The sequence below is a fragment of the Gymnoscopelus braueri genome (assembly GCF_963280865.1).
Source record: "Gymnoscopelus braueri genome assembly, chromosome: 8".
Classification (NCBI taxonomy): Eukaryota; Metazoa; Chordata; class Actinopteri; order Myctophiformes; family Myctophidae; genus Gymnoscopelus; species Gymnoscopelus braueri.
The window spans coordinates 7,389,311-7,404,995 of record NC_137609.1 but is presented as its reverse complement, the minus strand read 5'-3'; the positions used below and the strand labels follow the sequence as shown (position 1 = coordinate 7,404,995).

The following is a 15,685-nucleotide window of genomic DNA, read 5'->3' as shown; positions in this document are numbered from 1 at the left end:
ATGCTGACCTCCGTGGATTGCGATCAGAAGCGCCTCAGGCAAGGTTTCCAGGATCACTTCAATGAGATTGCCGGTGAGTTCCAGTACATCCGCAATGAGATGGAAGAGAATGACAAGTTGATCCTGGAGAGACAGCAACAGTTTAGAGAATATACGGCGTTGGCGCAGAAGTTTAACACGCTATTTCAGAAGATCAAAGACATGGAGGAAAAGCTGAAAGCCACGAGGGCCAAGTTCCAACAAGTGCAGATCTCCCTGGTCTCCAACCAAAAGGCCTTGACAGAAACTACAGAGGAGAAAGAGAAGCTGGAGCGCGAATGCGACAACATGAAGGGAGAATGGATCTCCCAGGAGCTGCTTTGCGGGATCGAGAAGTTTGCAATGGCAGAGGACTTCAGGACCCAGTTGGGAACGAAAGACAGGGACTGGATGAAGGAGAGAGAGGACCTGTTTACGGAAAAAAAGGCGATCACCGAAAACCTTTTCACGGCGCGGAACAGGGGCGAAGATCTAGACGACGAGCTGACCGCTACGAAGACCGCGCTGCAGGACGAGCGAAAGGAGCTCAGGGAAACGGAAAAGACTCTGGAGAAATGTGCGGCCGAGAATACAGAACTGAAGGACGAAGTGACCGAAAAGTCTGCGACGATAGTCAACTTCAAGAACGACATGAAACTGAAAGACACGCTAATCCAGCACCTGAGGTTAGATGTGAGAAAACTGACCGACGAGCTGAACCTTTTGCTGAAAGAGAAGAGTTACACCTTGCGTAGAGTTATCCAGGAATTTTTTCAGAGAAAAGTCGATAAAGCCATCGAAGAAATCGAAGATGACATCGACTCCAGTTGGAAGCCAAGCTCATAGTTGCCAACTGCGTGACACGTAGGACGATGTAGGATGATTTGATACTGTAGGACAGTAGGACGATGTAGGATGATTTGAGACTGTAGGACAGTAGGACGATGTAGGATGATTTGATATTGTAGGACAGTAGGACGATGTAGGATGATTTGATACTGTAGGACAGTAGGACGATGTAGGATGATTTGATACGGTAGGACAGTAGGACGATGTAGGATGATTTGATACTGTAGGACAGTAGGACGATGTAGGATGATTTGATACTGTAGGACGATGTAGGATGATTATATACTGTCGGACAGTAGGCCGATGTAGGATGATTATATACTGTAGGATAGAAGGACGATGTAGGATGATTTGATACTGTAGGACAGAAGGACGATGTAGGATGATTTGATACTGTACGACAGTAGGACGATGTAGGATGATTTGATACTGTAGGACAGTAGGACGATGTAGGATGATTTGATACAGTAGGACAGTAGGACAATGTAGGATGATATGATACTGTAGGACAGTAGGATTATGTAGGATGATTTGATACCGTAGGACAGTAGGTCTATGTAGGATGATTTGATACTGTAGGACAGTAGGACGATGTAGGATGATTGATACTGTAGGACAGACGTTCACAACCATTTTCTGGATCACCACTTTACAATGTTGAAAGTGTTAAGTGGACAGATGGACTGGTCTAGTGCATTTTCAGAGCATGCCTAAGTTAACAAGGGAACCAGGGGACCTGGTACTGCCAGACCCCTAGTGGTTGAAATCTGAATGGCCGGAAATCTGAATGGCCGGAAATCTGAATGGCCGACAGAGCACTACGTCACGCTAAGCTTGGCCAATCAAAAAGAGGGACAACAGCACCATATATGGACAAAAACGTTGAACCGGGAGGGAAAACGTTGACCGGGAGGAAAAGAGGGACCGACAAAGCCTCATGTAGGCCGACCCCCTGGGTCTGGCAATGATCAAACAATCAATCGATCAATCAATTGAGTTGCTGCTTTGATCAGTATAATGTAGTATACTTTAAAGGGGTGGTGCCATGGTTTTGCACTTTTTCATGTGTCTATGAGGTTGATAGAACTTCATTAAGCCCCCTGGTGGTGTTTTTATGGTGTTTTATGTCTTCTGTGACTATTTTGAGTTTCTACCTGGAGGCTGAAACCTTGAGGGTCAAACGTGCCAATAGAGAAACAGCGCTTTAGTGACATAGTAAAAACATACCCTCCCCCTCATTATCATAACACAACAGGTGTGGGCATGAGGAGGAGGAGGGACTAGGACAGGTGGGTGGTGCTAAGGTGGTGGAGGAGGTGCTAAGGTGAGAACCAGGTATACTTAATGAACTGGAGGCGTGTCCACATAAAAACATAATTTTAACAATTTCTGTACACTTTTTTGAAAAAAATCTTCCTCCTAGTATAACCACAATACCTGATGATTATGTTTTAGGGGGGGGGGGGGGGGGATCACTGAAAATCACGGCACCCCGTCTTTAAGTTCCCATTTTTCTTCTTCTTCTTCTTCTTATTATTTATATTAATGTTTTATTATCAATAACACTTGTAATATCCTCACAGTTTGAGACTGTAAGTTATAGATAACCCTCTACCTATAGATACACTAGGTTGAATTAGCTTTTGTTGAGCTGCAAATTCAGTACCACTTAAACCCTCTATGGGAGACTGGGGTCAAAAGTAACACTATTTACATGTTCCTTCATAGTTTACAGAATACTTAAATATACTAGTCATCTTTTATTATAAGAAACACAGAACTTCGTCCAAACACAGAATAGAAAATAGACGATATAGAAGCTCACGACGAGTCGTGTTTGTGACACGTATAGCCTAAGCTTGTAGATCTGCTACTTTTGACTAATTTTCCCGAATAGTGGATAGTGGTTTTGATATTCGAATAGTCAAATATTCAATTATTCCGTGAAACCACTAAGTGTGGTTGCATTGTAGGAGGCAGTGGTGTAAAGTAATTAAGTACTGTAGGCTACATTTACTCAAGTGCTACTTAAGTACAATTTTGAGGTACTTTTACTTTACTGGAGTATTTCCAATTGCCTATATTTTTACCTCTACTCCACTACATCTCAGAGACAAATATTGTACTTTTACTCCACTACAATTATTTGAAAACTTTAGTTTCTAGTTACTTTGCAGATATAACTTATTACATTATAAAACATACATTATACAACATACATTAACCACTTTAGCCCTATTTTATACCTAGGCTATTTGAAAATAGCCGATCTACAAGCTCACAGCTTGTAGATCTACTATTCTCAAAAAATGTTGTTCTTTTACTTTTGGTACTTGTTAAGGCGACGATGACGATGGGATAATCGTCTCGATTAAGGACGCAATGCCAGTGTGACGTCGCCCTAAGATCATACGACACCATATCCCACCCATAAGTACAGCGGAACGCGGAGCGGCTAGCAGACCAGCTGTAAGATAACGACCTTGATAATATTTGGAGACTTGAGATAGAGCTATACCTGGAAGAGCTAGTTCTCATAGAATCTCATAGTTGGCTGAGCCGCTCGCCTCAGCCCCCAACCCCCACCTGCGACAGTCACAAGAGCCAGTAGTGCCTAAAGAATAATACAGTCCTTTAATACCATATCGAAGTTGTAACAGAGTCCTCTGTTATAGTACTTTAAGTACATTTTGATACCAATACCTTTGCACTTTTACTCAAGTACATTTTGAATTCCGGACTTTTACTGTTAACAGAGTACTTCTACAGTATTGATACTTTTACTTAAGTAAAACATTTGAGTACTTTTTCCACCACTGGTAGGAGGTGTGAAAGATGATGATGGACGTGCTGACCACTCACCATGATCTCCATGGCGCTCCATCGTGATGTCCCCCAGTACATGGCCATGCCCTGGTTGATGACAAACGTCATGGCCCGCACGATCTCTGCAAATTACAATCAAATAACAAGTCTCATTTATTAGACTGCTAGCCTGCCCTAGCCCGTCTGATATCTGGTCTAGAGGGGCGGATTCAAAATCTCAGCAGAAAACATCCATGGGCTCCCATTGGTTCACCGATCTGTGCGCCCGCCCCCGCACCCCTCCTCCTCCCCCAATATGCAGTATTGAGAGCCCTGACGTCACAACTGGAGCGACGCCCACCACACAACTGGTTGGTTGGGGAAATGAAAGGTTGACTCCCACTCCCTATGCCAGGAATGTCAACATCCTGGTCCAGGCTCTTATTTTTGAGCAAAACGCGAAGTAAAATAAAAGCCTGGAGATCGAGGCTATTAGACTGCAGAAACACATCACCCTCTCACTGTATTTTGGTGTTTTCATTCTTGGTTTTGGTTGCCCAGAAACATCCCCGTCTAGTCTACCAAAACAAAAAAAGTCAAAACCGTGAAAAAAACGTGTAGAAATGGTACACTCTCTGAGTTACGAGTTGAGGAATGAACATTGAGGATGTTTACAACATGGGAGATAGGAATAATAAAAGTTACATTACTTTACACTAGTCCATACCCGGTCGACGCATCCGTGGTGGGATATGCGCACATGATCTGGCAACCCGGGAGGCAGTTCGTCCCATAGCTGGGCAGTAACCATGGCGACATTCTTTTACACAAAAACGCTAATAAACAGCTGAGATTTGCTGAAATCGAAAAACGGACTTCGCAGTTCCATGCACATGGTAATGGTTGATTTCAGATCAATTGCTCCAGCCACTGAGGAGAACCAGGCAGAACCAATTTTTGGGCCTCACCACATTTTGGTCTCACTCAGAGGTTTCTCAAATTATAGGAGGATTACAGTCATTTAGCAGACGCTTTTATCCAAAGCGACTTACAATAAGTCCTTCCCTACCTAACATAGGTAGGGAAGGAAACTACTAATCACCATAAGTCTTTAAGTGCATTCTAAAACAAGCAACTAAGAGTATACCTACTGTAGCGCTAAGGTAAAAAGTGCAAAAAAGTGCAATATTAAAAAGTTCACTGACCTTCCATAGGACTGTTGACGTCGTTTCTGTTGGCGAAAACAATGTCCACGTATTCTAACTGGAGTCTGGACAACGATCCTCTCAGACCTGAGGAAATGGAATCATCATCATCATCATCATCATCATCATCATCGTCATTGTAGTATAGTGAATTTAGAAGACGCCACACAATGGATACCAATCAACAGCCACCATATAACAGTCATCATCATCATCATCATCATTTACGTCACTGGTTCTTAACCTCGGGTTCTGGGGACCACCAGGGGGTCCAAATGTAACTGTGTAACTCTGAGAGTTTACAAATGGAACCAAATTGGACCCGTAAGAGTCTGTAACTCTGAGAGTGTACAAATGGAACCAAATGGACCCGCATTTGTACACTCTCAGAGTTAAATATGCATTGAGGATTTTAAAGTGTAGATTAGGGGTTCATGTGGTTTTAGTCCAGTGAGTTTTTTATTTGTATTTATTTCAAGGACCCCCAGTTATTAGCCTCAATGGTCCCCGAACCACAAGTTGAGAACCAGTGAATTACATCATCATCATAATCATTTGTTTGTTTTTTTGCTGATTCTCTTCAATCCTACATTCATTACATGTTCAACATCATTTATTCATTCATTTATTTATTATCTCCTCCTATAGCTGAAGGCCAGGGCCGGAGATTATGTTTCCCGCCTCTCTCTCTGTGTGTGTGTGTGTGTGTGTGTGTGTGTGTGTGTGTGTGTGTGTGTGTGTGTGTGTGTGTGTGTGTGTGTGTGTGTGTGTGTGTGTGTGTGTGTGTGTGTGTGTGTGTGTGTGTGTGTGTGTGTGTGTTTGAGAGTCGGGAGCTAATCTTGCAAACCAGGCGTACTGCACAGATCAGCATTACTATTTGTGTTCACTGCCAGTAGGTGAAGGAAGACACTCCACAGTTTACAAATCAGCCTCATGTAGTGTATATGCCAGCATGTGCACAATGGACAATGGAATTTGACGTATAGGGATGGGACCAGTGGTGGAAAAAGTACTCACATTCTTTACTTAAGTAAAAGTACCAATACTGCAATATAGAAATACTCTGTTACAAGTAAAAGTCCAGAACTCAAAATTTACTTGGGTAAAAGTACAAAGGTATTGGCATCAAAATGTACTTAAAGTATCAAAAGTAAAAGTACTAAAATGTTGAGCTTCTAGATCGGCCATTTTCAAATAGCCTAGGTATAAAATAGGGCTAAAGTGGTTCATGTATGTTTCATAATATCATAATTTATATCTGAAAAATAACTAGCAACTAAAGTGTTCAAATAATTGTAGTGGAGTAAAAGTACAACATTTGCCTCTGAGAGTGGAGTAGAAGTAAAAGTACTGAAAATGGCAAATACTCCGGTAAAGTATACATTCTTCAATAGTGTACTTAAGTACAGTACTTGAGTAAATGTACTTAGTTACTTTACACCACTGGGATGGGACCATACGAAAATGACATGTCACGATTATTGTGGCAAAAATGACTGCGATTGGCCCTGGACGGCTGGCATGGCGGTCCGGAGCACCTATAGGCTGCTAATACTAATGATCCCGACGTGTCACTCCCCATCTCTCTCTCTCTCCCCATTTCCTGTCAGTCTACTGTATTCCATCAATAAAGGCAGAAAAAGCCCCCAAAAATGTCATAATAATAATTGCGATTAACAATGATTATCGTGATAATCAAAATATGTTTAAAACTTAAAATGCCACTTTTGTTCACCACTTGAACCCCCAGCATCCCTATTCGGGGGGGGGGGACGTTCGTTAATTTGAATTTAGATGAATTGTATCTCTATGTTATTGGTCACAAATTAACGTCTGCAGCTTATGATAATCAAGGTGTTTCTAGCTAGAATATGGGATTTCATCATGGCTGGCCGATGGGGGGCAATTGTAACACAGTGACCGGTGTCAATTGTAACGATGTGTTACAATGCAAGCAGATCTTTTGTCTGGGATTAAATACTTTTATGATAGTAAACTAACATATTTCACAACATTTCTAAGTAAAAATAAATTTAAATAAAAAAATAGATAATAATACACTTGAAAAAACTAAATTGAAAAATAAAATAATTTGAATAAAAAATAATGATAATTGTAATTATATATATAAAATATTCTTAAGTAACAATATTAAATTATAAAAAATCACACCCAGTGTGAAAGTGAGCGGTGCTATTTATGAGTTATTAATTTCATCATGCATCTCGGTAGCCAATCACAGCACGTCCTGCGAAGTGACGTGCTTAAATTTTTTACATCATTATTAATTTCATCATGCGTCTCGCTAGCCAATCACAGCACGTCTACGAAGTTTGAAGTTAATTTCATCATGTGTCTCGCTAGCCAATCACGGCACGTCCTGCAGAGCTTAGCCTATGGGCGTGTTTTCCACAGCATGGCGTCACAGCGAAAGACAAATTTTCACGACGGAAAGAAAAACTTTCGCCACGGATGGGTCCTAAACCCTCTTATAGGAGTGGGTTACACCGCTCAAAAATACATATTATTTAATGATGTAATTTTATTTGAGATATAGTGTGTTTATTAAAAGCAATATTTTAGTCTTGTCCTTACAAGTGAAAAATTATAAATGGTATTATTAATTAGGGCACATATATATATGTTTCTTATAACAAAAGATGGCTAGTATATTTCAAGTATTCTGTGAATTATGAAGGAACATGTAAATAGTGTTACTTTTGAGTTTTGACCCCCCGTCTCCCATAGACGGGTTTCCTGTTTGTAAACATGAGAGGATATGCGCGCGCAGTTGAGGGGTGAGCCTATAGAGGGCGCTATTACCCGCAGCAGCTCTGGTCAAATCTACATTCATAAAATAAATGGTCTTCACCGGGTTTAATGAAAGATTAAATTATGCAGTTTGTAATATCTTGTTTACTCAATAAAAATTTGATTTGTCGGAAGTTGGATCTGTTCGTCTTTTATTTGTATACAATAGCAGCATTATGCCTATTATGCCTATAATAGCAGCATTATGCCTATCTAACTCCCAAACACAACAACAGAGTGAAGGGCACTTCCGGGTTGGTTCTACCCCGGGCATGCGCAGATTGCGCATTCTGCTCTGTGATGACGTCGCACGGAAACCTGTCTATAGAGGGTTTAAGTGGTACTGAATTTGCAGCTCAACAAAAGCTAATTCATCCTAGTGTATGTATAGGTAGAGGGTTATCTATAACCTACAGTCTCAAACTGTGAGGATATTACAAGTGGGCCCCCCAAATAATTGGCAAACCACTGTGATGTTATTATTGATAATATAACATTAATATAAATACAAATAATAATGATAAATGGGAACTTAAAGTATACTACATTATACTGATCAAAGCAGCAACTCAATCGATTGATCGATTGATTGTTTGATCATTAACGTAGGCATGCTCTGAAAATGCACTCGACCAGTCCATCTGTCCACTTAACACTTTCAACATTGTCAAGTGGTGATCCAGAAAAGGTTGTGAACGTCTGAAGTCCTACCGTATCAAATCATCCTACATCGTCCTACTGTCCTACCGTATCAAATCATCCTACATCGTCCTACTGTATCAAATCATCCTACATCGTCCTACTGTCCTACAGTATCAAATTATCCTACATCGTCCTACTGTCCTACAGTATCAAATCATCCTACATCGTCCTACTGTCCTACAGTATCAAATAATCCTACTGTCCTACAGTATCAAATCATCCTACATAATCCTACTGTCCTACAGTATCAAATCATCCTACATAATCCTACTGTCCTACAGTATCAAATCATCCTACATCGTCCTACAGTATCAAATCATCCTACATAATACAGTATTAAATAATCCTACATAATCCTACTGTCCTACCGTATCAAATCATCCTACATCATCCTACGTGTCACGATGTTGGCGACTGTGAAGTTGGCCTCCAGCTCGATTAGATGACCTCATCGATGAGTTTACCGACTTTTACCTGAAAGAATTCCTTGAGAACTCTCGCCAAGGTGTAACTCTTCTTTTTCAGCAAATTGTTCAGCTCGTCGGTCAGTTTTCTCACCTCTACCTTCAGGTCCTTGATTTTTATGTCTTTCAGTTTCACGTCGTTCTTGAAGTTGACTATCGTCGCGGACTTTTCGGTCACTTCGTCCTTCAGTTCTGTATTCTCGGCCGCGCATTTCTCCAGAGTCTTTTCCGTTTCCCTGAGCTCCTTTCGCTCGTCCTGCAGCGCGGTCTTCGTAGTGGTCAGCTCGTCGTCTAGATCTTCGCCCCTGTTCCGCGCCGTGAAAAGGTTTTCGGTGATCGCCTTCTTTTCCGTAAACAGGTCCTCTCTCTCCTTCATCCAGTCCCTGTCTTTCGTTCCCAACTGGGTCCTGAAGTCCTCTGCCATGGCAAACTTCTCGATCCCCCAAAGCAGCTCCTGGGAGATCCATTCTCCTTTCATGTTGTCGCATTCGTGCTCCAGCTTCTCTTTCTCCTCTGTAGTTTCTGTCAAGGCCTTTTGGTTGGAGACCAGGGAGATCTGCACTTGTTGGAACTTGGCCCTCGTGGCTTTCAGCTTTTCCTCCATGTCTTTGATCTTCTGAAATAGCGTGTTAAACTTCTGCGCCAACGCCGTATATTCTCTAAACTGTTTCTGTCTCTCCAGGATCAACTTGTCATTCTCTTCCATCTCATTGCGGATGTACTGGAACTCACCGGCAATCTCATTGAAGTGATCCTGGAAACCTTGCCTGAGGCGCTTCTGATCGCAATCCACGGAGGTCAGCATGTCCTGCAAGGCATCTATGTTCTTGCGGACCTTCTCTTTCTCTTCCTTGGCCTCGGTGCCGACAAGTACCCTGCATTTTCTTTCCAAGTCCTTATGGCTTGATAGGAGCGACTCTTTCATTTTGGTGAAATTGTCCATTTCGGCGGTCAGCGTGTCCTTCATGGCTTGCATCTCCTGTTTCTCCTCTTTCAGTTGGCTGTTCTTCAAGACAATCTGGTCGATCTGCGCCGCTGTCGCCTGAGCGACCTGTAGCTCCTGAGACAAAGTCTGCTTTTCTGTCATCAGCTCATACAGCCCCGGTTTCCCCTTTCCCGAGGCCATTTGGTTCATCAGTGCTGCTGTCTGCTGGGGTGAGGCAGGTTGCTCCATACTCTTCGGAGACTCACTCTTGAAGTACGGGGAGTGTCCGCCTATACCTGGATAGTGTCCCACTGATGCTGGGTACCGCCCGACTGCTGCCGGGTACCGTCCAACTACTGCTGGGTACCGCCCAACTGCTCCTGGGTACCGTCCAACTGCAGAGAACATTTCAGCAGCACTCTCTCGCGGACTCTCGCCGGCTACAGCTTGGCGAGCTAAGTTTAGCCGCTCCTCGGTCAGAGTCTCACTCTCTGTCTGGCCAGCGGCTAAGATCTGCTCCTGCTCTTCGCTGAGTTCGTCACTCCCCTCGACACCGAGGATTAGGGGTGGACTCTGTCCCGCTTGGCGGCTGAGACTCGGCCCGTAGATTGATTTTAAATGGTGTACGCGGTGCTTAAACAACTGTTTTACGCGCATTACCTGTCTGTGGTCCTTCTTCTTCGATTTGTCTCCCATCTTCTGCGGTCTGTAGGATGGCGGTCAAACATTGTCAAATATTGTGCCATCCCATGATCCCAAACTAAAGAATGTCACTCTCATAGGCCTATATTGGATGAAAACCAAAGATCTAGAACTGTGAATCTAAACTGATGATGCAAACATAACCCACTCATTCTTATATGGAGTGCTCAAGAGCTTATGGACGTACTTGGTGACATCAACGCCCAAATTGGTACAACAGCCACACCCACCACTGTGGTGACCAAACCCACCACTGTGGTGACCACACCCACCACTGTGGTGACCACACCCACCACTCTGCTGAATGCCAGCTGCCTCGGACCAACTCTTCTGGACGCGAGCGGCGTTTTCCTATCGCTTCGCAGTAGCGGGGGGCGGGGCCAGGAGGACAGTACTCCGTGGTGGAAAATAATGCTCGGCGCTGGCATTGCCTGGGGGGGGGGGGCATACTTTACGATTCTGTGCCTAGCGGTACATAACTCGCACGGGGGAGTAGGTTCAACCGAACTTCACAACGTTCAGCACGGCAACTTGCGTGCTTCAGTGCACTCGGTGGTGCTTCTCGTGGCTCAAGTTCGCTTGAGACTGCGCCCCTCCGTCGCGGTCCAAAACTATACTTCATCGGCGAAAAAGTAATGTCTTAAGCGGGAGTCGAACCCGAGAGGTGCGGGTTGGGAATCTATTGATTAACAAGGCAAGCCACTGAGGCTTGTGCTGAGATTAAGGATTTGGGCTGTATAAGAATCTGACAACACCCACCGTTCCCAACTCAACACCGTCCCCGAGGCTACTGCGAGGCGATGGTAAAACACTGTTCGCCCTCTGGACGAGGGAGGGTGTTCGTTTTGCATAAATACTGTAGGTAAACTTTTAGTTTGTATGGTCCAGTCACGCAACAGAATGTCATGAAATGCTTCCCATATCATGTGCCACGAAAATTAAATGTACAGGTGAGCTAGCATTAGCTACCAAGCTAATGTATAATGTTAAAGGAGCACTTCACCCATTTTCAAGATATATACATATGTTATATTGTAATTGGTCCTCACTAATGCTCATTATGACATGGCACCATTTCTGTCTACTCACTCTGTGAGTATGTCATTGGTGGGCTGTGGTCAGTGCAGAAACCTGCCTACCAATGACATCATCGATGAGGATTCCAAGCTAATAGCTACTACCAAACTACAGCCTTGTACTACTACGTAGAATGTCATGAAATGCTTCCCATATCATGTGCCACGAAAATGAAATGTACAGGTGAGCTAGCATTAGCTACCAAGCTAATGTATAATGTTAAAGGAGCACTTCACCCATTTTCAAGATATATACATATGTTATATTGTATGTATGTAATTGGTCCTCACTAATGCTCATTATGACATGGCACCATTTCTGTCTACTAACTCTGTGAGTATCTCATTGGTGGGCTGTGGTCAGTGCAGAAACCTGCCTACCAATGACATCATCGATGAGGATTCCAAGCTAATAGCTACTACCAAACTACAGCCTTTCTCTTCCTGGAATGTTAGCATGATGAAATAGAAGCCATTGTTCTTGCATTAATAATATTAATACATTTTATTTTAAATCTAGCTCTAGATCACATTTATCTTTGAAACCTTAAGGAAGCCAGTCTGGACTGGAGCCGTCCTTGAAAGCCAGTCTGATGCCCTGTGGAACTCCAGACCTATAGAGACACACGGGGACTACAAATTTCACGCCCACTTTTGAGACAGCGCCGCTACTCGAGGTCCGTTAGAACGATGAACTGCAGCTGCCAATGCATTCCCTATGAGAGGATATGAAAGTTAGCCTACTTTTAAAATTATCCTGCATTAACTGAAGACGATATTGATTTAAATAAAAATATGTTTCCAAATGTATGGAGTGTCTTTGTCAACATATCTTCTTGTTTTCTTAATAGTTGATGTGTTTCACATTTAATTTGCCACTTTAACGAGTTACCCATAATGCTAACACAGCAGAGGGTAGACAGCAGACAGGCATTTCAGTGACATCACTGTCTTTACGAGCGCGGTCGGGTCCGCGGTCGCCTGCCCAACTAAGATCTCGCCTCCCCTAAAAAAAAAATAACCCGAAAATGTGTCATTGCGTGCTTAATGTCCTCAAAGTCACGCATCCAACAAGCTTTGAACTGAGCAGATTGGACCTTCTGTTCCAGAGATAATGACCAAAACCTGAAAACGGCCACTTTCGCCAGTTTTCTGGGTATTGAAAACCTCAAGGGATGCGTCCGTGATGCGACCACTTAAAGTCTGGATCTCCGATGCTAGCGGTTTTGACATACTGATGGAGTATATTATAGTATATTGTGGGTAGTATATCGAGATGAAAGATATGGGACATTAAAAAGGACAAATTAAACAAATGGGACAGATTATTAGAACACAAAAAAAATCGCTACAGCCTCAGTAGTTAACCAGTGAAATGACAGTATTTTACAATGCCTCTCATAGAGATTGCATTGAGAGCTGCAGTTCATCGTTCTAACGGACCCCGAGTGTCAAAAGTGGGCGTGGATTTGTAGGCCTTCCGCTTCCGGCCGTGTGTCTCTATAGGGCATAGCAGTGGCGGCCATTTTGTGATCCCACAGATAGAAAACCCATATTTTTTTCCCCATAGAGATTTCCAAAAATATTTATATAAATTATTTTAAGCCTAGAATCCCCTCCCCCTGGTAATCGCGGACGTTGCAGCCAATTTCAGACTGAAGCTCCACTCAGCTTCAGGCTGATAATCAGGCTAGCTTCACCCAGCTGTTTGCTGACCAAGTGGTCAGACATGAGCGCAGGGAGGGGGGCAGTTATAGGGTTAAGTGTCTTGCTCGGGGGCACCTAGACACATTGCCGGGGATGGGAAGTGAACCCGAGTCCTTTTGCTTCCCCAGCGGCCTCTCTCTCTCTTTCTCTCTCTCTCTACCCATTCAGCTATGGCCCCCCAATTTGGGCACGAATTTGGGCACAATATCATTCTCTAGTTCAGAGGACCCAATACTTTTTGATGGCGTGGCAGAGATACGCACTCAACTGAGCACCCCTTACTAGTAAAATATACACTCATGTGGAGACAGTGGTGGAAGAAGTACTCAGATATTTTACTTAAGTGAAAGTAGCAATACCACAATATGAAAATGCTCTGTAACAAGTAAAAAGCCTGTGCAAAAAAATTTACTTGTGTAAAAGTACAAAAGTATTGGCATCAAAATATACTTAAAGTACCAAAAGCAAAAGTACTAAAATGTTTGAAAATAGCAGATCTACAAGCTCACAACGCGTCGCGTAGATCGGCTATTTTCAAATAGCCTATATAAAATAGGGCTAAAGTGGTTAATGTCTGTTTTATAATTTAATAATTTATATCTGCAAAGTAACTAGTAACTAAAGTTATCAAACAATTGTAGTGGAGTAATAGTACAGTATTTGCCTCTGAGATGTAGTGGAGTAGAACTAAAAGTATTGAAAATTTGAAATACTCCAGTAAAGTAAAAAATCACACCCTGTGTGAAGTGGGCGGTGTCTTGCTAGCTAATCACAATACTGAATGGAGTCAACCAATCATGTACAAAAAGTAAATACATTTATTGAAACACTCTTTATGATGGACGAAACCATAACTTGAAAAAAAACCAATTTTTGTTTTTTTTCAAGTTATGGTTTCTTATATAGGGCTATGCACATGTGTCATGTGACACTGGCCAATCACAGTCCTGAATAGACTGTGATTGGCCAATCACAGCGCAGGATAATTGTACAAATTTCCAAACCTCACTTATAGGGCCGGTTTCACAGCGCAGGATAATTGTACATATTTCCAAACATCACTTATAGGGGCGGTTTCACCGCCCAAAAATACCTCAAAATTGTACATAATAAGTACAGTGCTTGAGTAAATGTACTTAGTTACTTTCCACCACTGTGTGGAGATATATACCACATTTTGCAAAAGCAGACAGAAGACAGCTTTCATGGTCAGGAGTACATTCCAAGCCAACGTAATCAGACTGAATGGCAGGAGGCTGCCTGACCTTGTACAGTAATAGTTCTCCAGGATATAATAGGTTGCTTAACGTCACAATGTGACAGTCTCGCTCTGGATAAGCTTAATTGTAATTGTTGTAATTAAATGTAGGAAACAGCCAGTGGAAGATCTGATTATTTTGGGGTAGACTTAGTTATTTAGAAGATTAGAGACATGGTGAAATTAAACAATACGTTTTTCACACTTTTAGAGCATAACCACGGTCTTAATGAGGACATATTGATCACTAGATGCCAGAACATTGGAGAAATATATATTTTTTTGTGTGTTCTTATGTCAAAAGTCCCTAAAAGTCAGATTTTAATTACTACGTACTTCAGGATACTGCGTGATGTGACATACTGCGTGATGTGATGACATAGATAGGCCCTTATGAATACATACAGATCTTGATGAATCCATTAAGACCGGGAACGCATCTGTGTCATTTCACTTTTTTTTTTTTGGCTATTCAAAAATAGCAGATCTCCAAGCTCGTAGCGTGGCGAGCTTGTAGATCTGCAATTTTTTTGTGTGCAATTTGGCCGATTCTACAAAATGTCTAAATCCTAACAGTTTTTTTTTTAAACTTATGTTGCTATAATATCAGTGGTTCTCAAACCTTTTCATGTCAAGGACCCCCAAAATGATACGTATTTGGCCACGGACCCCCATCTCAAAATATTTTGTTCCAGGGACCCCTCAGAAGCAAAGATTTGAAATACAAATGTTGGCTTTAAAAATATATATTATTCAAAGATTTGCACACATTTTCACGATTTTTCAAAAGTAGCAGATCAAAGAAATCATAAAATGACACAAAGGGTTAAATTCACCTGTGTGATTCCCATAGCTCACATTCCTCCACTCTCACCTGATTTTAAAAACACTCCTGGGCTCCTACATTCTTTATCCAACTCAACACGACGGCCAGACTGGTTTTAAACTTAAAACAGTACATGAAACAAGCACGATAAACGTGTCTCAGTCAGTGGAGCTCTCTGTCTGCCCACCAGTGGTGGAAAAAGTACTCACATTTTTGGGCGGTGAAACCGCCCCTATATGTGAGGTTTGGACATCGACATTCGCTGCACTGTGATTGGCCACCATTGTACCCCCCTAACCCTGCACCGTGATTGGCCACCGTGATTGACCACTAGCTG

General features: G+C 42.4%; 1 protein-coding gene across 2 annotated transcripts in view; it reads right to left on the bottom strand.

Moving 5' to 3' along the window:
* The window catches only part of LOC308089832 (voltage-gated potassium channel subunit beta-2), a gene marked incomplete at both ends in the record, with an annotated part of 99,233 nt that overhangs the window by 22,483 nt on the left and 61,065 nt on the right, over positions 1-15,685 (bottom strand). For both annotated transcript variants that reach the window (XM_080434762.1, XM_080434761.1), the window contains 2 exons: positions 3,730-3,815; positions 4,878-4,964. In XM_080434762.1, coding sequence (XP_080290888.1) covers positions 3,730-3,815; positions 4,878-4,964 — 173 coding nt within the window. The remainder of the gene's footprint in view (positions 1-3,729; positions 3,816-4,877; positions 4,965-15,685) is intronic.